The sequence below is a fragment of the Esox lucius genome, chromosome 14, assembly GCF_011004845.1.
Source record: "Esox lucius isolate fEsoLuc1 chromosome 14, fEsoLuc1.pri, whole genome shotgun sequence".
NCBI classification, from domain to species: Eukaryota; Metazoa; Chordata; class Actinopteri; order Esociformes; family Esocidae; genus Esox; species Esox lucius.
The window spans coordinates 31,778,199-31,804,583 of NC_047582.1; the positions used below are offsets into that span (position 1 = coordinate 31,778,199).

The window sequence follows — 26,385 nt, forward strand, 5'->3', positions numbered from 1 at the left end:
AAGATTGGAAAATGAGCGGCGTTCCACAAAATCCAAAAGGAATTTCAAGCCAGGTTCAGAAAGTGTTGCCTTTTCCATCAAAGCAGAAAGAACGGATTTCACTGTGGACCACTGCCTTATCCACCAGGCACATTACCATATCCACCATTCCAGATACATTTGTAGGTGTTTTTTGGGGGGTACCATGGCGTGGCTCTAACAACCGCCTCACCCCGTCACCTTTGACGTCCAGAACCGTGTTGAAGCAGACACATGGAGCCGCGGTTCCAACTGAGTTAGCAGCGTCTTATGTAAGTCTCCCTGAAGGTGACATCGCTGAGCTGCCAACAACACCGTCGCCGTCGCCAACGGTAGACCGTTTTTTCCTCCCTAATTTCCTCAGTCAAGTATGGACCAAGGGCGCGGTCCTCTTTTTCCGCCACCACGTGGAAGCAGGGTCTGCTGCCGTGTTTAACCGTTTATTGTCCTTGCCTGCCCAGGGTGTAACCTAGCAACCGTGTGCTTCCTGGTCTGATGGTCTGACGACAAGCAGGCTACCTGGCGCCTACTCTCTCCTAAACCCAGTTGTAGGCGCCAAAACATTGTGTGTGTTGTGTTATGTTTAGGGTACCCAGCCTAACTCTGTGTGGGCTGGATACTCCTGCAAGTTGCTCTGGATAAGTGAGTCTGCTAAATGACAAAAATGCAAATTTGCATATTTGTGTCGTTAGTGAGGGATCCGTGTATCACTCCACTGAGACTGATGGCTCTTGTTGACAGAGCTGTCCATCACTCCAGCTGCCTCCTTTGAGGACCAGAGGTGAGAGGAAGAAAACAGGTCTCTCTCTCTCTCTCTCTCCCTCAGCAGCTGTCCATGTGTCATCACATGGTCTCCTGGTATCTCCAGCGTGTTTTGAAGGGATGCACCTGAGAATTTAGGCCCCAGGGGAGCCTGTTGTCAGCTTCAAATTGTGAGGAAGGTTAGAGGCAATACTTAGCGGCAATCCTTAGCGGGCCCCAGGGATTGAGTTTCCTAAGTTAAACTGTAGAGGGCACTTTACTGTGACCTGTTATCAGTAAAACAGCTGGGACCAATCTGGTTTCTAACATGCAGGTGAGGTGCAGGAATTGGGTTCAACCATGTAGCAAAATGCATGATTCAACTGGGTAGACTCATGATTCAATCCTCATGAGCCAACGAGGTACAGTCATGATTGAGTCCTAATGATCCAACTAGGTAAACTCATGATTCAGTCCTAATGATCCAACTAGGTACAGTCATGATTCAGTCCTATTGATCCAACTAGGTACACTCATGATTCAACATTCATGATCCAACTAGGTACAATCATGATTCAACTAGCGCCATTACACTCATGATTCAACTAGATAACTTGGTCGGAAACAAATGCCTGCTGTGTGTAAGTGGACAGCATTAGAACATTACAATTCATAGAATATAAAGCATTATATATTACATTTATTTTATAATAATGTGCTGGATGTGCAAATAAAAGTGTAACTATTGTGGCCTGAATAGCTGACCACCCAGCATGTCAGATATGCTTTGATGATGACTCCTTCACTGCATTCCAGTTCAACGATAACCTACCTTACCCTGACCACAGCCTTGTTGACGTGTGTGTGTGTGTGTGCGCGTTTTAGTGTGTGTGTGTGTGTGTGTGTGTGTTTGTAAGTTGATAGCTATTGAAAGATAAACTAAGATAATGTGTACGTGTCGAAGAACCAGTTTGTGTATTGTAGAGAAAGGAGTAGGTATGTTTTAAAAGGGCGTACACGTCCGTGTTTTTGAAGAGGAAGTTAGCTCTTCAAGTGACATGAAGAGTCGCGTTCATTTGATTCACAGCCTTTTCAGTTACTCGTAAACAACCGCTCACGTGCTTTCATGTGTAATATTGAACCTCAGTTCATGAACCAAGTGAGTCTTAAAAATAAACCGTGACAGTCAACCCTGATGCTCTGCCATCTGCGGTTATGACGTTCTGTCCGCAGCCAGTGAAATAACCACAGTCTCTGTTCCTCTCATGGTCCCGTGTCCTCAGATGGTTCATGCCCTCATGGCAGCGGTGCCATTATGCAAGTCTGTAGCTGTAATGCTCTGCGTCACATTCCCAGGGGGATGAAGGGTTTATGCAGCACATTAAAGCCACGCCAGATCTGACAGGCCGTGAGCTCCTAGACAGGCCGTCGCTGCGGGGTTCGCTCTCACGCGGCTACGCGGAGACCTTTTTCGCGTTTGCTTGTGCCAGATTTGAAGATTTGACGTATGTGGAGGGGTGGTGGCTGCGTTACTTCGGCCGACAGGCGTAACAACGCTTGTTCTCTGAGCGTTGCGAGTCTGATGGACGGACGTCGGAGGTTTGAGCTGCGCGGGTTGTACACAGTGATGTCATCCACTTTACTGTGTGCTCAGGGTGACTGCTGCCGCCGCACGCTCACACACACCCTCTAGTGGATGGATGACACGCACGCGCACACACACACTCAGCCTATTGTAGACCATTAGGACACCCCAAGGTTATTTTCAAATAAGTCATGTTTGACCTTTTGAGATGTATCTGTCAGATATGACCATATCACAATATGTTACAGACAACCAGGGTGGATTATAACAACGAGAGATGTTTGATCAAGACCGTGTTTTGCTAAACAGACTTTATTAGCCAATTACCGTTATTGCCAAAAACAAGGTGGAGAAACGTGAGTTCGTGTTTTGTGGTGTGAGAAAGGAGGAGAGACCGAGAAGTGTGAATGCTGTTCTAGGAGGGGCAGGAGGAGAGCGGTTGTTGCCGAGCCGTCTTTCACTCTGAGTTCTGCAAAAACAAACAAGGGGACGTTTTCAGTCAGGATAGCATTGTGTCTATATGAGAGTTCTTTCAGGATGTTTCTCTCAACCTTATATTCTGTCTGAGGTGTTATACTTCATGTTGTCTAATCATGGGATTTCATTTGCGCCTTTCAAGAGAATCTACTGCCTGTAGTAATATGTGATGTAATGATGCGTACTCCAATACAACACCTGGTGGAAACCTCAGATTTTACCTCTTTGGAATAAGATTGGCAACTGGACTTCTCCGTGTTCTGTCGCCTGTTGGCCTGCTTTTTCAGGGACTTTTCCTTCTGCCTCTGCAACCCTTCCTCGTATGACCTCTTTCGTTTCTCCTCCGTCCTCAGCAGGCTGGCCCGTTTCTCCTGCTCATACTCAGCGCGGTTTGTTCTGTTGTCTAACCGTTTCCCTTTGTTCTCCACATTCATGTAGGTCTTGATCATCTCCTCGTGATTCTTTCTCACCATTTTGTTAATCCAGTAAACCGCTCGTCTGCGCTTGCTCTTTTTAATGAACGCTTTCTTTTCCGCCTCGTCCCGGAAGAGCTCCTCTCTGCCAACCTTGTCAACACTCCGCTCAGCCTGGTCATCCTCCACTTCCTGGCACGCTTCGTTGTCGTCCCCCAGGAACTGTTTGTGCTGCTTTTTCAGTTCCTCAACGGCAGTCCTGCGTTCTGTTTTGTAGCGCTCGGTCAGAAGCTTACGCTCTGCCTCCTCCGACTCCTTGAGGAGCTTCTGCTTGGCCTCTTCGATCTCCGATAAGGGGATGATCCTCCCCTTGTAGACGATGTCATCGTCTACGCGTTCGCTGTCGTCAAACTCGATGTCTATCACAATGTCTTGAGCCTCGGCAGACATCTCAGGCTCTGATTCCTGGCCGGACTCTGAATCCAGGCCGGGCTCCGGGTGCGTCCGGTTCTGGAGCCAAGACTCTGGGGTGAGGTCGGCCTGTGGCCTTGGCTGACACATAATGGGTCCCCGGGGTTTTGGCTCGTCCGGTTCACCTTCAGCATGCTGCTCAGTCAGGCTTACATTTAGCGCCTGTAATTCAGAAAGTCAGTACTGTATGAACAAACTGCTATCACAAGAACTGATGCTATTAACTAGTGATCGTTAAATAGTAAGGCCAATGTAATGTCATTATTCTAAAATATAACATGTCGTCAAGATATAACATCTGCATGGTCGTAGTGTCTGCCTTGCCTTCATGTTCAGCGTGTCCAACTGTTGTTGCCTCTTTTGACCAGTTGTCCTCATTCTGGGGTGTTTTAGCAGATAGTCAAGGCCCTTCTGGTTCTGCTCCTCCCTGCACATGGCCTTTAAAGTCTCAATGTCACCACTTCTCTTCATCTCAGGCCCTTGAGTGGCGTTCTGTAGTCGTTCCTCAAACTCCTCTGCCAGGTTCTTTCTGAGGTGCCTCTCAATTTTCTTTTCCATGTGTTTGAGTCTTTGCAGCTCTTTGTTCATCTTCTCTAACTGTTCCTCCAACTCTGTCCTTCTGTCGGTCTCTTCCTGGATCATGGCCCTGGCCCTATCGACCAGCTGTGTCTTCTTCTCTCTGTCTTTCTTGATCTTGTCTTTGCACCTCTCGAGGAGGCTTCTCTCTGCCTCCTGAGCTCTTTCAGCCTGTTCTGCTTCTTCCTTCATCCGGCGGAGCTCGTCTTCAAGGTGCCGATTCACTGTCTCTCTTTCCTCCCACGCCCTCTCCATGTCTTTATGGAGTTCCATGTTGCACCTGAACTTCAACCTTCGACCTGTGAGTTCTCCTTCACTTTTGACCAGTCGGTCAGGACCGTTTGATATTTCTGCCATTTTCTTTCTAAACGGGGTACATGAGTTCTAAACATGTACATTCACAGTTTACTGAACAAATACATAAACGCAAGACACCAACCCCTTATATTTGTAACTAAGAGCTTATGAGCAGTTCTGTGTATTCTATGGTTTAATAACAAGGCCCATTATCTACTTCAACTTTAGATTTTGTGTGAGTTTGATTGTTTTATAAGTTTATCAAAACCAACTAGACATACAAGCTCCTGGTACAGTATACAATCTCCCCACCCTTTTCTTATCTCTAGCTACTTAACTTTTTCTGTGAAAATTCACATCATTGGCCAAAAGTCAGAAGAAAGAGATTTAAAAATACAGTATTACAATAAAGAAAAACTACCCTGGTTAAACAAAGCTGAATCCCACTTGGTTGGCATCAGAGTGCACTCTGCTCCATGTATAACACTGCAGTGTTTTAGATCATGGCCTATTGGATGATCCCTGGTTTAGAAATTAGAGGACCAATACAGCCAAGTGTCAGGTGAAGGTACTTACCCACTAAATCCTGTCACTCAACTGAAACCCTGCGTTTTTTCCCCATTTCATGCATTGTGATGTCATGCCCATGTCTGTGATGTCATGCCCTTAGCGACTCCCTTAAAATTCCGATCCTTTTGTTTGTTTTAGAATGTAAACATGACGAAAATGTGAATCAAAATAACTTTAAAAGTACACAACTCTGGCATTTTGCTCTAAGTGTTTTAAGTGCTACACAATTACATTGTAATTTCAGAAAATGTCCTTAATACACTATATCTTTAGTAGCAGTTTTGTGCTTGTTCTTCACACTATCAGTGCTGCTGTTGTAATTATATGGGATATTTGCCTATTAATTTCCCCTATTGTCTTCTACCAATATAGTTTTTACAGCTGTTGAAAGTCTCCACTTTGTTATGGAGCTGAGGAGGGGGAGACTGGTTTTGAATGAAGCATAATGTTCTTGTATTTCAAAATATAGACATAAATGAATAGATGTAGTTGATGCCACTGTGTTGTCAGACTGTGACCTGGCGGTATCTGCCTGTATCTGCCTTTCAGGATTACCTGGCTCACATCATCGACCAGGCGGACCTTCCCATGAGACCAGAGCAGGTGTGCGCACTCTTCGGAAACATCGAGGACATCTACGAGTTCAACAGGTGAGCCACTGACTAATTTCTCTCGTTCCTGTCAGTGGCTGAGTCCCTTTTGCCCCGGTGGCCGCCTGTTAATTGCCGTGCTGTTGCCATTGACGATGTTGTTCCGCCCATTTAACGATGAAACCCTGGTGTCCCAAATGAGGATCCTCAGAGTCAAAGTCACATTCATTAAAGTGTTTATGAAAAGACTGTGTTTGTAACTGAGCTGATTGGAAATCATGATGGATATGATGAGGGAGTTTGGGGCAAGCATACGCACGCACGCGCGCACCCAGACTTTATGCACATTTATTTCTAAAAACACAATGAAAATGTGTACTTTGTTACTCCTCTGTGATTGGCTACCCCTCTCCCCTTTTGTCATTGAGAGTTTGAACACCCCAGTTGGTTCATGGGGTTGGGAAGCAGTTGACAGAGGCCCTGTCTATGTGGCCACTGTGAAATTGTCAGCTGTTGTAGCATGTCAGAACTGGGGGCCGAGAGATGTACTCCCCACAGAGATGTACTCCCCACAGAGATGTACTCCCCACAGAGATGTACCCCTCACAGAGATGTACCCCTCACAGAGATGTACTCCCCACAGAGATGTACCCTTCACAGAGATGTACCCCTCACAGAGATGTACCCTTCACAGAGATGTACCCCTCACAGAGATGTACTCCCCACAGAGATGTACCCTTCACAGAGATGTACCCCTCACAGAGATGTACCCCTCACAGAGATGTACCCCTCACAGAGATGTACCCCTCACAGAGATGTACCCCTCACAGAGATGTACTCCCCACAGAGATGTACCCTTCACAGGGATGTACCCTTCACAGGGATGTACCCTTCACAGAGATGTACTCCCCACAGAGATGTACCCTTCACAGAGATGTACCCCTCACAGAGATGTACTCCCCACAGAGATGTACCCTTCACAGAGATGTACTCCCCACAGAGATGTACCCTTCACAGAGATGTACCCCTCACAGAGATGTACTCCCCACAGAGATGTACCCTTCACAGAGATGTACTCCCCACAGAGATGTACCCTTCACAGAGATGTACCCCTCACAGAGATGTACTCCCCACAGAGATGTACCCTTCACAGGGATGTACCCTTCACAGAGTAAGCTATGGGTCCAAAGTGACCCATGTTTAGGAAAAATTCTGGCCACATTGCTTACCCACATTGGACACACACTACAAACACTGGCTGGCACGATCACATGAGGATAAACAAACACACACGCATGGCCGCGCGCGTACACACACCACTGCTGCCACCATGTGGTTCACTGGAGCATGACAAACACCTTAAAACCTGTGTGCAGTAGGTGGTTCCCATCATAAAGGTCTACTTGGACTCCGGTCCGTGCCGTTTGTCAACGCCCCTGTCTCGTCTCACCTAACGCTGTCATACAGTGGCTGAGATGTTCACCTCCACGGGCACCACCCCTGTCCGCAATACTATGACCCAGGTGTAGCTTGCTCTCTGGGCAGATAGAGGTCGACTCTGGGGAGATGGACTAGAGGTCAAGGGCGATGGGCCCGCGAATGGCAGGATGCTGGGTGTAATTCCCTGGAGGTCTCTCTGGGTGGGGAAGTCTGCTAAATTACAAAAATATCAGATGACATGCAATACTCCCTGGGGTCAAGGGACGCGTTGAAAACCTCGCCTCTCCCCCCATCACCGCAACCCTTTGGCTAAACCACAGCCATCCTCTTTCGAGGGTACGCTTCCATTCAGAACCACAAAATTCAGTCACAGATCTGGTGTCTAACAGCCTAAGCTAAAGAATCGCTACAGTTTAGTTTTCGACAGCTGAAGCGCCCTTCTATGGTGTGAGATGAAAAGTGGTTGGGAAGGGGGAAGGACAAGTGTTGTTCTGCAGATGTGGACGTGCAGTTGTGAGTAGTACAAATTGGTAGACACTAAGGAAATGCTGCATGCTTATATTTATTGGCAAAAAAACAATGTATTTCTAATCCCGGTAATTCATGGCTTGGTCCAGTGCTTCTTGGATAAAATGGACTGTTGAGTATGTTGAAGTTGTGTGGTGCCAGGCAAAAGCCTTTCAAGCGCTGCCTGTCAAAGAGTTGGGAGATTTCTGAATGACACTTTTCTCAGAGGCACTTTGTTGAGAGGTCCTTAAACACAGTAAAGCATGTGCTCTGACAGCGCTAAAGTGGGGGGTGTGTGGGTAGTAAAATAAGCAAGTAAATAAACATTAGATTTTTCTTTCCAGCTTTTAGACAGATTGGTATTGGTCAGGCCTATTCAAATCTGGTCCTGGAGGGACGAAACACTTCTGGTTTTTGGTTCTACCTGCTAGTTGATTGCCTTCACTTGGCATCTCAGGTCTGAATCAGTCCCATATTGTTAGTAGAGGATAAAGGCAGAAATTTGGGCCCTCAAGGACCGGAATTGAATAGACCTTGTATAGGTTATTAGCTGTGAACTTTCCTTCAGAGGAAAAGTGCTCTGTGGCATTTGGTGGCACAGAGCACTCTTAGCCAAAACACTTTGTCTTTCCCCTTTGTCTCTGTCAGCTGGCCAAAAAAATCTTTCAACAGAGGAAGAGAATCATTGGAGCACTCTGAATATCAAGGATTCAATAATGCACTTTCTACAGGGGCCGCTTCATGACCATGCTAAAGAACTAAAGGGTCTGGAATTTGAATGGGGAACGGGAGCATGCTGGCATCCCCAGATGACGAGCCTCACACCACCATCCGGATCCAACATGCTTGCATTGTGTCTCGTCACCGTACAGCGTAGATCTGCGTGGTGAAACCCAAGCAGAGCCCCGTGGCCAGGAGAGTTGATCAGTCTTCAGTCTCCCTAGTACCCAAAGTAAAAGGGCCACCAGACAATATCCTCTGTAGGGGCCCTATCAGCCTTTTCTCACAGTGTACCCGTTTTCAACCCAGCACCAGGAATTCCGAACTTCAGGAGTCTCTTTATTTGTAGATCCCGTTTGAAACCGTTGACCTAATATCTCTTCACAGACATCCGGGTAAGTGGGGGTACAGAGTATGAAACCCTGTCCGTGTTGAATAGTGCCTGCTGGAGTTATGTGGCGTAAATCCTACAAATCGCCGGTTAATCAAGGGATTTGAGGGCGGCAGACTGCCTGAGCGTCGGGGTTTGAATCCCACATCCGACGAGGTGAACCGTTTGTCGCCGTGGGGCCGAGGGACAGCCGGCGTGGAGCGAAATATCATGTTGGGCTGCTGTGTTGTTCTCATCGTACTCAGAGTTAGAACCTAACGTTGGTTTCATTACGGAATGAGTAGGCGGTCTTGTCTTTTTGTTTGTGCCGTTATGGGCTAATGGTGTGTCTTTATCCCTCAGGGCAAAAAACATACAAACAGTTTTGTTCTGAGTTGGCGTCGACCTTCGACTAACCTGCTACAATTGCCCGGAAGGTCTTTATATCTTTCATTGCCACCACAACTAATACCCTTTAGCGGTCATCTAAGTTACCAGCCTTATTTATCATATTCTACCATTCCTTCTGCCTGTCTTTGTCTACAGTTCCTTTACTTCCTCTGAAGGTTCACCTCATCCCTCTCTCCTAATCAATGCTTTTCTGCTGTTCTCCACTTGTCTCCCTCAATTGTTCTACCCAATATTGTTCTTTTGTCATCATAAATCTGCCATTTTAAATCTTGCCCTGTAATTCAAAGCGGTGTCCTTTACTAATGTATTTCTCTGCTTCTATGCGGTCTAACTCCCTGTGACAAAGGTTTTTGAAGACAGAGAGGCGTCAGAGCTTGTTTACCAAACTGACACGTCTGTCGTTTGTCTTCTCTCGATTGTTTAGTCTCAACGGGGAGGGGGGTGGGCGGTTTTGGCTACTCCAGTTGTTGTGGACGGTAAGTTTTGGTTTGCCTGTTTGAAGTGGCATGCTAACACTGAGGTTATGGCGTGCTGTGGTGTGCATTCTGGATTTGCCGTGTCAGTCCGCCCCAAAGCTGGACGATTGTATTTTTGCCCACGTTCCCTGTGATTATGGCTCCCTCACGTCCCAATGCAACGGAACAACATTTGACCACTTATCTTTTTCTAGTGTCTTTTACGAGATGTTGCATTTCAAGGGGTTTGTCAACCAGAAGCATGAAGTAAATGCTGCTTTGGTTTGCATTGTTTTACCCCTGATTTAAATGTACTTTAACACAACATAGCCAATATGTTTGCCTGCTGTACAACTCTGAACTCAATCTAACCAGGTATCACCTTTCTCTGACCTCTTCTAGTGAACTTCTGCAGTCCTTGGATATGTGTGACAATGACCCTGTTGCCATTGCTAAGTGCTTCGTCATGAAGGTTAGTGCAGCTCCTAGTCTTTGGTGTAGAGTGTGCCAGCTTGTTTGAAGGGCTCAAAACCAATAGCTAGCCTAGCCAAGTTAACTCAACCCCACATTTTACGAACCGGAGCTCCAGCGGCACATTAAATTAAGCTTATGTCATAAAATGCGTCTTAAGCACCCAAAGAATAGCTTTAAACACAGGACAGTGTAATTTGTATTTGCAGGCTATTCATTGTATTTGCAGGCTATTCATTAAAATCTAGAGTACATACTGTTAAAACATACTTTTATGTGTCGTCAGAGCTCCAGTTTGCCCACATCAGTCGCCACTCAACTGCATTGTAAAACACGGAGTTGAGTTAACGTTAGCTATTCCTCGTCATCAATATCTTCTCTGTCTAACAACATTGAGAGTTTGTAATGTTCATTTATTTTATTTTTTCAGAGAGAGTACTTTGATATCTACACACAGTACTGTACCAACTACCCAAAGTAGGTGAACACTCTAAATCGGCCAATGTACCAGTGTTCTGGAGGCTTATTGTTGCAACCGTTCACTAAAACAGTTTGTAGTCTGGCGTTGGGTGTGTGAACAAAACATGAATTCAAGATATAGGTGGGGTTGTCTGTAGCTGATATTTGTCCTCCACCTAGTGGTGAAAAATACACAGTAGCAGGGCAGTGCCACACAAACAATACATCTTGGAGGGAACATGCCTTGAGAACACAACAGTAATTGGGGAAGATATTTGACAGAGACATTCTATTGTACTGGATATACCTGAACAATAAGCTGTATACATTCACCAAACTGTGTTGTTGATTCAAGATATTCCTCTTCCTGCCAGACTTCAGTAGGACTAACACTGTCCTCTCTCTGCCTAGCTCTGTGGCCGCTCTTACGGACTGCATGAGAAACAAATCCCTGGCCAAGTTCTTCCGGGAGCGGCAGGCCTCTCTGAAACGGTCCCTGCCCCTGGGGTCCTACCTCCTCAAGCCTGTACAGAGGATCCTCAAGTACCACCTGTTGCTCCAGGTATAGGATAGGATTCACTTTTATGATCATAATGGATGAGAGTACAGTGCCTTATTATATAAAAAATGCACAGTCATTGACAATCATTGACATAATAAGTTGCAAATTGGTCCTCCAGCTGTTCCTTATCTGTACATTTAACTTTTCCGGCCTCTTTGCTACCTGTCCCAACTTTTTTGGAATGTGTAGCTCTCATGAAATCCAAAATTGGGCATGACATTACAAAATGTCTCACTTTCAACATTCGATATGTTATCTATATTCTATTGTGAATTAAATATAAGTTTATGAGATTTGTAAATTATTCCATTCCTTTTTTACTCACAATTTGTACAGTGTCCCAACTTTTTTGGAATCGGGTTTGTACATAAAATATTACCAATTATAATATAATTGGTTTGCGGGCAACCATAAGTTCTGTCAAGAACAAACATAATCTTTTGCAATGTAAATCTTTATTAGTGCGATCAGGCTTCCCACTAGCACTGGAGGATTTAACAGAACCCTGTAACGCTGAGTGATGGGTTTTCTAAAGCAATAAATAACTCTTGCTGCAGTCTTCAAATTGAATATAAAATCTGTAAATGAAATGTTAGCGCCGGGAGCCAATGGTCCATTCAAAATGTTTTTGAAATACAAAAGAGGAGGCGTGATGTGAATTTAGAGGTATGGCCTATATAACTGTGTTTGTTAAATCCGTTTTCAAGTCCAGGGTTATTTGTTCACTCAGGTTCTCTTTAATTAATATTAGGTTTTGGTTGTAGATCTGAAAACAGTCAGAACAGGGAAACTGGTTTTGTAGAATTATGGCCTTATCCCCAATGCAAAGAAATGCCTCATTTGACAACAATGTTTCTGAAAGCTATGTTGGGTAATTCCACGTGATAAAAGCTTAGTCCATCATGGCCAGCCTATTCATCAGTTCGAGCCAATCAGATTTATCTTCTCACCACCTGAGTGAAATCTACCAAGATGCAGGTTGACGGTTTCAGAATGTCTGCGATCACACAGGCAGCCGAGTTCTGATCTTCTTTACACTGATTTGTCTTTTAGATCAGAATTGGATTGTCTGTGTGAACAAAGCCGTCGATGCTCAGCATTCTCAAATGGCGTTGCCGCGCAGCCAAATCGCTCACGTGGACAGCATGGCAAAAGAGCACACTCACATCTGCACATTTGTGACGTGGCATTCTGTTCTGTTCGCACTACTTTCTGTAGGTACACAAAAACAACGCTGTGCCTCTTTAATTATTGTGTTTGTTGTGCAGGAGATAGCCAAGCACTTTGACCCGGAAGAGGAGGGCTACGAAGTGGTGGAGGAAGCCATTTACACCATGACGCACGTGGCCTGGTATATCAACGACATGAAGAGGAAGCACGAGCATGCTGTTCGACTGCAGGTCAGCCCACTTCCCATTCATAAACGAAATGAAGAACCACGCACAAATAACCATAATAGTTTTCAGGCAACCACCGAGCAGTTACCACACAGAGACCGAAAAAACAAACACAACACTTTAACCTTTCCCCCCCGCGTGTGGAATCAACGTGAACAAGCCCCTCGGACAATAATGAACATTCAAACCATCTGACCCACGTCTCTCTCGTCAGCCCTGTTTTCTTATTACACTTCAATTAGACTCCATTCACGTCAAAGGACGCGTCCCAAACGGCAGCCCATCCCCTACGTACTTCATCACTGTTGGCCGGAGATCTAGGGGACCATCGGGCACTAAGTAGGGAACGGGTTTGCCGTTTGGGACTCATCCGAATGTTCTGGACATCAGTTGAACTCCCCCTCGGTCCTCCACTGCGTTTAAATTAGATTGTGAATCTGTGAAATTACCGACCAGGGGGCAACTTGACCCAGCCACGCACACTGTTTCCATCAGGACGCCACATGGAAGCTTGTTGTGAAAGGCCATGTGCAAATAAACAGAGGTTACCAGGAATTCCCCCTGACCTCATGGGGTGTCAGGTGCAATAGAGACCTAATTCAGTGACCTCATGGGAGGTCAGGTACTATAGAGACTTAGACCAGTGTCCTAGGCGTTTCAGGCAGGATTGCCCTGGTTGTTGGCCGAGGGGATGCTCTCTCCTCCTCGCACTTGTCTCCAAACTCCCTTCTACATTTTTGGACAGTTAATCCTTTCCGCCATTCTTTCTACTGAACAGATGTTTTCCCCCTCTCTCTCAGGAGGTCCAGTCGCTGCTGATCAACTGGAAAGGCCCGGACCTGACCACGTACGGCGAACTGGTCCTGGAGGGCACCTTTAAGGTCCACCGGGCCAAGAACGAACGCACGCTCTTCCTGTTCGATCGCATGCTGCTCATCAGCAAGCGCAGAGGGGAGCACTATGTCTACAAGACCCACATCTCAGTGAGTGACACATTTGTGGGGTCAGGATGGATAAAAACCCACATCGCCCCTGGTTAGCATTCTGTCCCGCTCCTTTGGGTCCGTTGAGAAATGACGGTATGTTTATGTCCTGCGTTGCGTTTGTTAGACGTGACCGGTGTGGAGGATATTTTGTCATTACTAGGCACCTGTGCTCTGGAAACGCCTTCTTAACGCTCCTCTTGTGGGATTTCATTAGGGACACACTGAATAGGATTTGAGTTCAGTTTTCTAAAAGGGCCGTGAAGGGGGTTCAGGCTTTTGAGGTTTATTTTCTGATTGCAGTGCTCCACCCTCATGCTGATTGAGAGCGCCAAGGACTCACTCTGCTTCAGCGTCACCCACTACAAACACCCCAAACAACCCCACACGGTGCAGGTGAGTGACCCGTAACGACCCCTCAGTCCCACAGGGTCAGGGTTGGGGTTGTTAGGAGACCTTTGATTATTTAATGGATTAGTGGTTCTGAACCCTTTTCAGTTACTGTACCACCAGCAGAGATTTTCTGTGCTCAGAGTACCCCTAATACCCCTGATTGGGAACCACTGTATAGATAAAGATGCTAAAGCAATGTAGCGTGTGAATCTTATTACACACGTGTGTGGCTGTGTGAGATTATAGGCATCCTCAAGCCTGATTTTGAGAATACCCCTATAATGAAAATCTTGCCGGAAATATTCTCTTTCTGCCTGTTCGGTTTACAGCGATCCTATAGACTAGATTGAAATACGCCCCCTGCTGTAGATAACATCTTCCACCTGATTAACTGTTTAACCAGACGTCTTGTTTAGTTTCGGTTTAATGGCTTGGTTTTTGCCAAAACAAATACGCTCCAAGCTTTTTGTAGTTATATAAGAGTCATAACTCTTAAGTTCTGTCAAACTTCTCATCCTGTATCGCCTGTCTCACCCCGTATCTTCTCCTCATCTCTACCTCAGGCCAAGACCGTCGAGGAGAGAAAGCTATGGGCACACCATATCAAAAGGATCATTCTAGAAAACCATCAAGCCATCATCCCTCAGAAGGTACACATGAAATTCCTCTGCTGAATTTGGATGGGTTAAATCTAAGGAACGAGAGTTGACAGTTGTTGTTGTTTTGTTTCTCTTTTTAAGGCGAAGGAGGCCATCCTAGAAATGGACTCGATATGTAAGTACTCACCGGGAGTTTAAAATATTTTTTAGTTTACTGCAGAGACAGCCTATCTATCCAACATCTTTCTGTATCCAAGCAACATCAGAATCGATTTAGTTCGGAGTAGGGGGTGAGTAAGGATGTTGTTGATAGGTGCATATAATTTGCTAATACATGTAATGGGATGGCAGTCACTGTGATCTCTATTATTTAAGAGGCTTTAATATGGGCCTCTTCCAAAATACTTGAACAGGGTACATTCACATTAATATATTTATTATACACAAAAGTTATGCACTGTTTTCCTATTGTAAAGTGAGTGGATTATGCGTGTTATATATCGTCCCTTGACATTTTTTGCAAATGTTTTCTTTTTTGGCTCCACATCGTTGTACTACTTCTTGATCGGGTGTGAACTAATTAATATTTGAACATTCAGATAACGTCTATTTTCTTTGTGCCAAAAGACCCAAACAAGTATCGATACAGTCCAGAGAGAATGAAGAAGACAATTTCCTGCCAATCAGATGAATTTCCCCGAGAAGGTCGTCAGGGGCGTCGGCAGTCAGGTGAGCAACCAATGCCAGGTCCTGTAACTCAAATTGTGTCAATTAATAATGATGTCATACCAATTCAATATTGTCAATGTGGAAGTACAGCGGGAAAATATGCTGTGGAATATTTCAGTCACATAATTAACATTAAGTGTAAATTTACAACGATTTATAGGTTTACATTATTTCGCGTGACATTCAAGTCTTCATTGATGCCGTTTTGAATTGTGATAAGATGAAGACCAACTGAATTGGCTCACTGGGTATTTGTCTTCCTCAGAACCGACCAAACAAATCCTGAAGAGCACCAAAGGTAAGGAAAATACAATTTCGTAAATGTTCCTTTTTTCTGCTAAAGAACAGTGAGGACAGAGTAGTGGGCGGGGCACGCTGCGGTAGTGGGCGGGGCTCGAACCCATGACCCTGATTCATCTTGAGAGGCGTTTCCTGTTTGATTCAGAAATTGGAAGAACACGTGACCTAGACCTTGTAGACATACCCTCTCTTCCTGGGAACCAGGGATGAAAGGGCTAGTTTAAGTGCGCGTCTTTCATGATACAAATGGGGGATTGTGTCCCAGAGGGACCATCGCACGGGGACTTCAAAGGGACTCGGCAGAGAGTGAAAGGAAGGCCATTTGTCCTTGTTTTTGGAGGGGGGGGGGGATCAAAGGCTAATGTCCCCTACCTCTCCCTTAGAAATTAGAGGATGAAAACCCTTTTGGTTCCTCCAAAAAATTTCTAGAATGTTGCAGCTTGTACCTAAGAGTCAAATGGTGTCTGGACTTCAGATCAATTTCATTCATACGGTTATGTACAAACCAACCCATTTTAATAACTAATTGAACTGTCAGTGAGACAGCGCTTTGGGCAAGAAGATTAGACTAATCCTTTAAAGAACACAACTCTATTTGTCCTCAGGGAAATAGCAGATGAATTGCCTGCGTTGTAATTGAATGTGTCATGGGCTTGTGTAATTACAGTTGACTGATTACTTTGATTGTGTTCCTTTATGAAACATTTGAAACCTTTCTCCACCTGTCCTGGTACCGTGGGGACCCTGCAGCCATCCTGAAGGTGAGCCCGGAGTGATTTCATTACAAATTCTCCTTGGTAGCAAACGTGGGTCGTGTGTTGTCCGTTAAATGAACCAGCACGGACGATTGCAGCATATAAGCTTGTTTATTGCAGTTTATAAACCCTGTAAGTGGAAACGTGGTATTTGTGATGGAAGAGTGATGTGTTGAGTTTAGTGGTCTTAAATGGAGTATCTGGTAATGAGTGAATGTAAATATATTAACAAAAACTCTATAGGGTCTATGTATATACATACAGTTCCAGTCAAAGGTTTGGACACACTTAATCCATTCAAGTAAATGGGTGAGTGTGTGCAAACGTTTGATCAGTACTGTGTATACATGCTGAACATGTTCATACTTTAATGTTATATGGAGCTGCCCAAGAAATTTGACATTATCCATTTAAAACAAAAACAAATGAACAGAATTCTACTCAGTCGCCATGCTGTGCCTCATACACTACTGGGGAACTCTAAAGTCAATGTGTCAAATGCAATTGTCTTGTGACCTGGCTTTAAGGCCTAAGTCCCTGTCTGGGATTTAGCTCAAAAACATTTTGATTAAAACAAATGTTCTAAAACATTGAACAGTCATTATGCTGAGGATGTGGAGAAATCCCACACGCTTTCGTCAATAGGTTTGGTCGTGAGGTGGTTTCATAAGACCAAAATGCATTAAGTGATCTGGGAAAATCTGTGTGACTTGACGATACAGCACGCAGACAGCGAAGGGACCCTACCGGACGAGCCAAGCCCCATTCACGCCGCCGCTAGCGTCAGCACCCTGGACTCGAGCGTAGGCGAGTCCGAGGTTGACAGGCCTAGTTTGGAGGAGGATGTGGGGGAGGACGTGGGGGAGGAAGAGGACACGGAACGCAGGCAGGACCCTGTCGAGAGGACGTGCCCTAGTGACGGCGAAGAGCCGAGCACTGGACCGCCGTCCCACAGTGACAGGGCTACGGCGGGGAAGGAAAGTGACTCGGACGATATTCTGATGGAGGAGGACCAGGTAGAAGACTTTGCCAGTTCCATGCTGGCCGCCATCTCCTGCTGGCACTATAGGGCCCAGGCTTTGCTTTCCGCGGGGGGCACAACGGTGAGGCCCCAGCAGAAGCCACCGGGCTCCCGCCTCCTCTCCAGCTTCGTAGCTGCCTCGCTTTCCGGTCCTCGGCTTGGCCACGTCGGTCCACCCTTTTCTTCCCTCCCCCGAGGCATAACCGACTAATGCCCTGGATAACCTGTTGTCAACGCTACTCCCGTCCGGCAAATGGCGACCCACCGTCGAAGCATGAGCGTCCTTTGTCTGTTTTCCCACAGCTGACAAATGGTTCTTAAGTCTCTCCTGGGGGCCCGGACGTGTCGGAGTTCTGTTGTAGCCCTGAACTGGCTCACCTGACTCATATGGTCATAGGCTTGACAATTTAGTAGACAGGCTGATTTGGGTCAGATCTGGAATACAACTGATACGCGACATGGCCCAAGGTCTCCGGGAGAGGCTTGAGAACACCTCCTCTAGACTAATAGATGCATGCGCTCCGCCCTCAACGCCTCGGATGCTGCTTATGTTTGGCTTTGCGCCTGTCTGGGTGACTGATTGTTCTGCAGTCGCAGGGTACAAATGTAACCTGGTCTGTGTCTGTATTACCGGCAAATTTACCTTGGTGGAAATTTAACTTCACCATGTCGTTATCAGTGACTGCAGGGAATTTCTCATTAGTGCCCGATTTACAGTTCAAGAAAATGGATAACGGGCTATCATTCCAGTTTAGCCCCAGAACTTGGCTCCAACCTCCAGTGTCGCACCCAGAATGGTTTAATTTCCTGGTTTGCTTCTGTTATAACTGCCCACCGTTCCTAAAGCTCTTCTGCATGTAGTTTCACGTTTTAAACCCGCTATGTCTTATTTTTGGTATTTTCCTGATCATTGACTCTGTGTTAAAAAGAGTGTAAAGCGCTAGTCTGATATTATCGCTCCACAATAGCCATTTGCATGTCTGCCGGGACTGACTATTTAATCTGTTGTGCATGAAATGGGCTGTTCATAACAATCTTAGCTGGCTCCTATCTCCTTATATGTGTACTTAAATACTCTAATAAATAGTCCACATACCACTAACAAACGCCTGTATTTGTCTCATGTAATGACAATACTATGAGCAGGCTGACTAAAGACCTCGGGGGGGGGGGGGGGGGGGGGGGGTTATTCATGGGCAATTTATGAAATTACTAAAAGCCATCTTAAATACAAATATTGTATCACCACCTTCCTTATTATCCCTGGCTTGGCCGAGGTTAAGAAGCTAATTAAAATATTTGAAACCAGCTTCCAATATTCTCTATTTTTTTTCCTCCTGAAGGATGAAGAAAGAAGCAACATGGAGGAGAATGTGTGTTACAAGGAGAATGGCCTTTCATCTCTTCCTGTGTTGCAGTCAGGGAATGAGCAAAGCGCCTCCATTGCTGAGAAGGTACATTTCTGAGTGGGGTCATAGTCTTTTCTTCACCTCGCTGTACCATCTGTGTCAAACCGCATACCTTTATCGATGGGGGGGAGAGGTCTCCAGTTGTCTCATGTTAACTTTTAGCTTCAGTTGATTCTGGGTCTGACTGTTTGTCAACACCACTGTCCCAGCTTTGACATGCATAGACGACTTCATACAATGACACACTATGCCAACCGGTTCAATAACATATTTTCTCATGAAGAAGATGCCTTCCTGTAATTCTCCCATAGTGATTTCTAAGTGTACTTAAAGCCTTCCTCCAGCTTTGGTAGTTTTATATTTACCTTTTAGTTAACTAGGAGATGCTTTTATGCAGTACGACTTTAAGTTAGTACATACATTTTAAGATAGGTGGGACAAAATCACTCAGTTTGGTAGTAGTAAGTACACATTACTCAGTGAGGTAGTAAAGTCAGTGCTAGAAGGCAGAGAAAAACATAAATGACAAGCATCTTGTTCGCACAATATACATTAAGGATATATTTGGTTTTGTGCCCTTACACAGAATTACCCTTTTCTCCAAACTACTCCGGACAAGTCTCTGCTCCAGAGCAAGACGACTGACCCTGATTCCACTGAAAGGCCTAAGCCAGCCCCTTCGAATCCAGAGGATGCTTTCGGCCCCGCCCCAAGGGTCTTCACCACTCCCACAAAGGTCTGCACCACTCCCACCAAAGTCTGCACCACTTCCCCCAGAGTGGAGGCACCAGAGCCCCAGGGGGACAAAGAGGAGGACCAGATGGGGGCATCACCAGCCTCTCAGTCAGATGACATGAAAACCTTGAGCAGTGCAGAATCCTCAGAGGAAGAGGAGGAAGAAGCAGTAATACAGGAGGGCCAGCCAAGCAGCATTCTGCCACCCTCTGTACTAAATCAAGCCAGCGCCATCGCGGAGCACTTCACCAACACTGCCAGACGAGGCAGTACGGATGACGCCCGGTCCATTGGCTGCCCCTCACCACGCCTCCCAAGTCGCAACGGCAGCGCCCTCAGCCTCAGTGTCGAAGTCAACGATCGTTCCATCTGGCTGAACAGCACCTGCCCCGAAACACCCCAGGACAACCTCTTCGGGGTGGACCTAACAATGCACTCTCCGAGGGACGACAGCCTTTTTGAGATCCACAGGCGAAGGGACTCCACCTTGTCCAAGAAGGACCAGTTGCTCATTGACAAAATCAAGACCTACTACGAGACCGCCGAACATCAGGACGCCAACTTCAGCCTCAGGCGCAGAGAGAGCCTGACCTACATTCCTACCGGTCTCGTCAAGAACTCTGTCAGCCGGTTCAACTGTTCAGATGAGACGCCGGGTGTGGAGAAAAGTGAACCGTCAGTCTTGGCCACCTCTTCTGCACCTCACCCTTCCACCTCAGCAACCGATTCGCCAGATGCTCCAGGTGCCTGGGACTGCATGGTCTCGAGTGCCTCATTTAACTCACTGGATTTGGAGAAAAGCAAGAAGCCTGAGGTGGTGTGCTCTGAGGCAGACAGGAAGGACAAGCCTCTGAGTTTACAGGACGAGGAGTTCAGGCCTTCGTCTGAGATGATCAAGGTTTGGCAGGACATGGAGAAAAAGGGGAACAAGTCCCAGGAAGAGGCCAGAGGCCTTGTGAAGACTACACGAGTAGCCAGTCCAAGTCTGTGCAGAAGGAGCCAGACTCCCAAGGAAAACTCTGAACTGGAGTCTGATAATTCCCTCATAATACTGGAAGAAGCTGACCTGAGCACCATTACTGAAGAGTCTATGAGCCCTTCGCCAGTCAAGTGCAAGGCCTTGGGGCTTAGCCGTAAGCCAAGCGGTCGGGATCCTCATAGATCTAGATTGGACGAGGGTAGGCTTCCCAGAGTCCCTCAACCCAGAATCATCCAGTTGAGGGCGGAGGAAAGGGTGGAGGCAAACGAGGCACCTCAGTCATTGGACGATGAAGAGATGGCCAAAAACAAAGTTTTCCAGTTGGCCCGGCAGTATAGCCAGCGCATCAAATCCCCCAGTCCAGCTCCTAGGCAGCGAGATGTCCTGCTGGGCAAGAAGAACCTGCCATGTGTAATCGAGGAGAAGCTAGAGAGCTCAGGTATGGAAGACGCAGAAGGGTGCCATCTATTTCTAACTGAAGTGTACTCTGGCAGGGAAGAACCTTGTTCCTTTCCAAGTGATCTGCCTTCAGGCACGAAACAGCCTAGTCTGTCCCCAAATGCTGTGCCTCGAGAACAGCAGCACCCTTTTTCGTGCCAAGTTGGGTTTGAATTGGTCCTAGCTTCAATTGGAGGCGCTCTTCTACTAGCCTGGCAAATATCTGTTTTTAGTGATGGATAAGTCATTTGACAAAGTTAACAGACAGCTTAGCAGATCATACCGTTTTTTATTTATGGGCTCTATATAGTTTACATGCACACTAAACCGGTAGTAGTTACACCATAGCAATACTCTGAGTAAGGCAGAGGTTATCGGATTGTAAGGTCCTAAACAGAGTAAGCACCCTCCAAGTAAAATAGGTGCTAATTATTATCAGGTTATTAGGACACTTAAATGCCTTAATCGGAGTATTGCTCTTTCTCTGAATACTTTGGCAAACAAGCGCACAGGAAAACAACTTACTCCAGAAGAAAAGGCTTTGGGTGAGTCAAGGTAGTGTGATGCATAGATGACTTTAGCAATGCTAACTAGAATTCTCCAGCAAATGTAGCTTTTCCTACTCAATTTAGCTAAATTTAGCGTCATAGCTAAATTGTGTTAGTTATTGTCGTGGGTACAGTATATTAGCGGTCATGGCAAACATGAGACAGAGTTCACATTAAGCTCTCATTGTAGTCAGTGCGACCTACTACATCGGCAGCTCGAGCAGCATCTAAAGCACATTTCGAGTGAAACCAACACAAGTCACTGAAGCCTCTGAAGGCCTGTAGGAAATGGTTTAAGGTGGTCTAAGGTGGTTTAAGGTGGTCTAAGGTGGTCACAGCTTCCGGTACACAAGTAGTCTCTCCGTTGTCCCATATTTCTCTCCTCCTTCAACATAAGCTACCCCTCCAAAACAATACATGATAACAATATGGCGAAAGCTGCTTCTGTAATATGCTGCCGGAGTAGCTGTGAAAACACACATTTTATGTTCATAGTACATTGTTCGATTTGCCATTACTCAGAATATTGTTTTACTCAGAGTATTCATGATAATTATGAATATTGTGTGCATGTAAACGTAAGATTTAAAAAATAAATATATCCAGCAGTGCCCATTTGGAGATTACAGCATACCACATAAGAATACCAAAATAATAAAAGAAAAATAATAATTTATGACGAAGGCAGATTTGAGAGCAATATGGTAGCTTTTGCAATAGAAAGTTCAACTAATTCTGATCCTCGGCAGCTCATGTAATTCAGTTTTTTAAGTCTAGTTTACACCATGTGCTTTGTGTTTTTTATAGGTAAACCCAACTTGACGCTTCCCCTGCTGTCGTTTGATCGTATGAGCACTGCTCAGGAGGTGAGCCCTAATGCAAAACCTCCCAGCCCTGCTCCAACGCCCAGCTCTTTGGGCAGCCCCCGGGTCCTTTCCCCCGGCCGCACACAAGCTAAGAGCCCGCTCAGTCCCACGCCGGCAGAGGTGTTCAACTGGCCCAATGTTCAGACACTTCGGTCCAAGTACGCCAGCTCAAACAAGGACCAGTCCCAGCTGCCGTCATTTAACCGAAGCCGCTCGGTTCCCGAGAGGATGAACAGCGGCCCCAAGAGGCGCTCAAGTTTCTCATCCAGCTTTGTGGCTTCTTGCGGTACGGTTGAAGTGCCGGCATACAGACCCCACTTAACCAGGGATTGTGCGCCGGATGAAGCGCTTGCTAGGCTCCATCGGGCCGGGTCACTGGACAAGAGGCTGAGTGGGCTGCATCTCAATGACTTGCAGAACCTCAAGGACAAAGTGCCTGCTAGTGGTTACTATGTATCGGCACAGGCCACCATGCCGAATGACCACAAGGTCCTTGTCGTGGAGAAGCTTCCGGAGCCTGGGCCAGAACCCAGCTCAGCAGAGCCGCTGGAGATTGTACTGAGAGCTAAGAGAGTAGAAGTCGTGGAGGATGTCGACGACAGCTATGTCCAGATCCGCTCACCAACAAGTAGAGAGAAAATCTCCATCATGGCTGTCATCGACCGCTGCCGGGCCTATCAGGAGTCAGATGAGTATAGGCAAAGGGAGGAGGGTGGGGCAAAGGCAGACTCAGTCTCAGTAAGTGGGAGGGGTAAGGAGACTATCAAGGGCCTACCCTCAAATGAGCAGCTTGACGATGCCCATAAAACTGTCACAAACTTAGTTAAAAAGACAGAGGCCAGTAATAAACACACCGGTAGATACACGAGTGGGAAGGAACTTGACAAGGGTCCAACCTCAGACAAACAGCTTGACACTGCACAGAAAGCTGCCACAACCTCAGAGAAAAAGACTAATGCTAGTCAACAGAGCAAGGTGAAAAACTTGAGACAAAAGTTTCTTAACCTGCAGTGATCATCACCGGGAAACTTTTTCAGTAACCTAATTCCGATTTTGCATCGACAAAATATTACAGAATCTTTTAGCTCTTTGTGCTCATACAGCTAAAATAGAGCTCCAAAGAAAAAGATGCTGTGAATTTGTCCAGAATGTGTCTGTCGGTGTATTTTATTATTTTGTACAGCTTGATGTACCAATAGCCGCACATCTGTCAACATTCCAATTTTGGTTTGGCTGCTTCACCCTTATGGGTTTGGATCTTGTTCAGCTAAGTAAAATACGTACTGCAAAATATACTTGAGTTGAGTTCTTTGGGATGAACCCTAATGTGAGGCCTGTGCATGTACGTTTTTCTGCATATTTCCCATTGACGTTACTCCACGATCCAGGCTAAAACCTGAGTTAGACGTGCAGATCAAGGTAGGATTCAGCCCAGAGTGTGCCTGTTGTCCAGTCCTGTACTGCAGTTTAATTACTTGAGCTTTGCTGTCAAACGTTCTGTGCACATAGAAGCGATTATAGTGACAGCCCAGGGAAAATGTTGTTTTGTCTCAGAAATGTATGGAAATGTGTAAATATCTATGTATTATTCTTCAAGAGAACATATCTCTTGATCCTTAAATTCTATCTAAAGCACCTTTCGTATTGCTTGTATGGTTGCGTCATAAGGCAATTGTATTGCACAATTGAAGAATGATTTTTATTGTGTCTCTGACATATGAGCCATGTCTCTGGAGCAGTGCCTGTCCAAGCAGTTCTGACTGTTTGCGGGAAAACAGGCGTTTTGTTTTGGAATGAGGATGAGTGAAACTGAAAGCATCAAATAATGTTTCATCTTTCTACCAAGGCACCATATTTCCTTGAACTGTCCACCATGCACTAGACTTGACCCTTCACTGCACATGACCTGACCACTTAAATGAGAGAGCGAGGGAGTGAGAGCGAGCGAGCGAGCAAGAGAGAGAGCGAGTGAGAGAGAGAGAGCGAGAGTGTCAGTTGCCTAATGGGATCTAAAATGTCATTCATTGCCCTATGTCCACTTTGTAAATAACCCCTGGAGTGATGATGGCCCAAGAATGCTTGTTTAATTCTGTGTAATCGTGGCTTGTCAAATGGAGCCTAAACACATTGTTGATATTTTTTAGTCTGTATAAGTCTTGCCTAATTACGTCTCACTTATTGGTTAATTGTCCTGTGATGTGCATATTATATGTGTTCTCTGCTTGGGACGCCAAAACGTCTTCTTTCAAATCAACAGGTCTTTGAGATGAGTTGACGCCACACTTGGAGTGCATAGGTGTGGGTGCTTGGGGACCCCAGTCACATGGGTCAATGTCTTATACTACTTATAAGTGTGACATTTCTCTAAGGCTCATTCCTTTTCCTGACTTCACCTTCCTATTTTATTTATTAAGCTGATGTAAATTTCATAAACATTTGTCTGACCATATATATATATATATAGTATATGTGTATTTTGACAGTTGTACAACAATGTTTACGTTGCCTAGTTTTGGCATTCCATATTAAAACAACATATAGTAATCAATTGTCCAGATTTTGTGGCTGCGTTCTTTTTCTGTTCACAAAACAAATTATGACCAAAAGAGTCCTCAGAAGGATAAGGTAAAACATGGGAATTGTGGATATGGGTCAGGTTTTGTTTAAAATGTACAATTGGAGTTAGCGCTGGAATTGGTGTTAGTTTCTGGTTTAGGCGTTAGGGCTAGGTTATGTGAAGGCATTGAGGATATTGAGGTTAGGGTTAGGAAGCATGTATTTAATGTTTTTGTTTGTTCCACAAAAGGATATAACTACTGTTCTAGTCAGTGTGCGTGTGTGTGTGCGCACATTTATCTGTAAGAAAGAGAAAAAAAATTCACATCTTTCTGACCCTTCAAAAGAACAGGGCTGTATGGTTGGACAAACTGGTTTCCATTATCACAGCCTCATGGTCTGCTCTGTAGACGACGGCTGTGACATCACAACAATTCAATGTGTTCCATAGAAAGACATTGCCAGTGTCGGTTATGACAACAACTGACAACATCTAAATCATAAAAGCTGCTGCTTTCTGGTAATGAGTAGAACGTTATGAAGTGGCCATGGTTCAATGAATTCTAAACAGCCATGCTTTTAAGGGACATCTGAGTCTTTGGTAAATGGCTCTTTTCTTGTTTGACAGCAGAGTGCTGGGAATCCTTCTCATAATGGTTTCATGGGAGGGAGAGTGCTGCTACAACACACTTGTCACAGTAGCGTCGGATCACCAATTAGCTCAAAGGTGAACGTGGGATGAGCATTTTGAGCATCCTCTATGCTATGTGTCTCAATCAAGCCATTTTCTATCATGGGTTTCTAGCTGTTATAGAACTGACATTCCAGCCAAAGCAGTGGTACAAAAAAAAGAATTCTGTAGGTTGTCTGCATGTAAGTTGCTGGATAAGGACATCTGCTGGATTACTTTAACGTGGAACGTGAGTTTCTGCACTGTTTCCAACCAGTTACCTTGAATGGCAGACTAAGACATTTGGCTGGTATCTGATGACAGAGTTCAAGAAGGACTATTTGCTGATCTTATTTACAGTATTGTATGGTCAAAATGCCAGGCTGGCCTATTTTGGGGCTGTTGCCCATTGATAAGCCGTTGCCTCATTATACATTACTATAACAGAGAAATTGCATACATGTCGTAATACAATCTTAACAGCCACATGTTATTTTGTTTATACATACAATTGTGTATGAATTCTTACCAGCCCACCCAACAAAATGATTTCCTAAAACTTCCAGACAGCATTTTTCTGCTTTACCATCATTATGCATTTCCAGGTAAGTAACCTAGAACAAATTCTTACTTTCAGCAACAATCCGGGAGAAATAAATGTTAACTACCTTGCTTGGGGACAGAGCAACATATGTGTTCACCTTGTAAATTCTGGGATTCAACCTAGCAACCTTTGAGGCAATAGATGATCTAAGCCCCAGACTCCCCTACAGCCAGAATAATTGAGTCACCTTCAAAATCATTGGCACCCTTGACAAATATTAGCAAAAGCATCCATGAGAAAAAAAACCCATAGGTAATCCGGTACAGTGTT

At 45.4% G+C, this 26,385-nt stretch overlaps 1 protein-coding gene across 11 annotated transcripts in view; it reads left to right on the forward strand.

Annotated features, from left to right (window-relative positions):
• The window catches only part of LOC105021700 (pleckstrin homology domain-containing family G member 3), a 60,348-nt gene extending 35,514 nt beyond the window's left edge, over window positions 1–24,834 (forward strand). For 9 of the 11 annotated variants that reach the window (XM_010889524.5, XM_010889527.5, XM_010889525.5 and 6 more), the window contains 16 exons: window positions 5,698–5,798; window positions 10,044–10,113; window positions 10,543–10,589; window positions 10,983–11,133; window positions 12,402–12,533; window positions 13,331–13,513; window positions 13,817–13,909; window positions 14,470–14,556; window positions 14,647–14,680; window positions 15,133–15,234; window positions 15,500–15,532; window positions 16,285–16,295; window positions 17,012–17,392; window positions 18,654–18,764; window positions 19,306–20,872; window positions 22,227–24,834. In XM_010889524.5, coding sequence (XP_010887826.2) covers window positions 5,698–5,798; window positions 10,044–10,113; window positions 10,543–10,589; window positions 10,983–11,133; window positions 12,402–12,533; window positions 13,331–13,513; window positions 13,817–13,909; window positions 14,470–14,556; window positions 14,647–14,680; window positions 15,133–15,234; window positions 15,500–15,532; window positions 16,285–16,295; window positions 17,012–17,392; window positions 18,654–18,764; window positions 19,306–20,872; window positions 22,227–23,299 — 4,176 coding nt within the window. In that variant the 3' untranslated portion in view covers window positions 23,300–24,834. The remainder of the gene's footprint in view (window positions 1–5,697; window positions 5,799–10,043; window positions 10,114–10,542; window positions 10,590–10,982; window positions 11,134–12,401; window positions 12,534–13,330; window positions 13,514–13,816; window positions 13,910–14,469; window positions 14,557–14,646; window positions 14,681–15,132; window positions 15,235–15,499; window positions 15,533–16,284; window positions 16,296–17,011; window positions 17,393–18,653; window positions 18,765–19,305; window positions 20,873–22,226) is intronic. The other 2 variants (XM_020053439.3, XM_020053441.3) reach the window with 2 other exon arrangements.
• The last annotated feature ends 1,551 nt before the right edge of the window (window positions 24,835–26,385 follow it).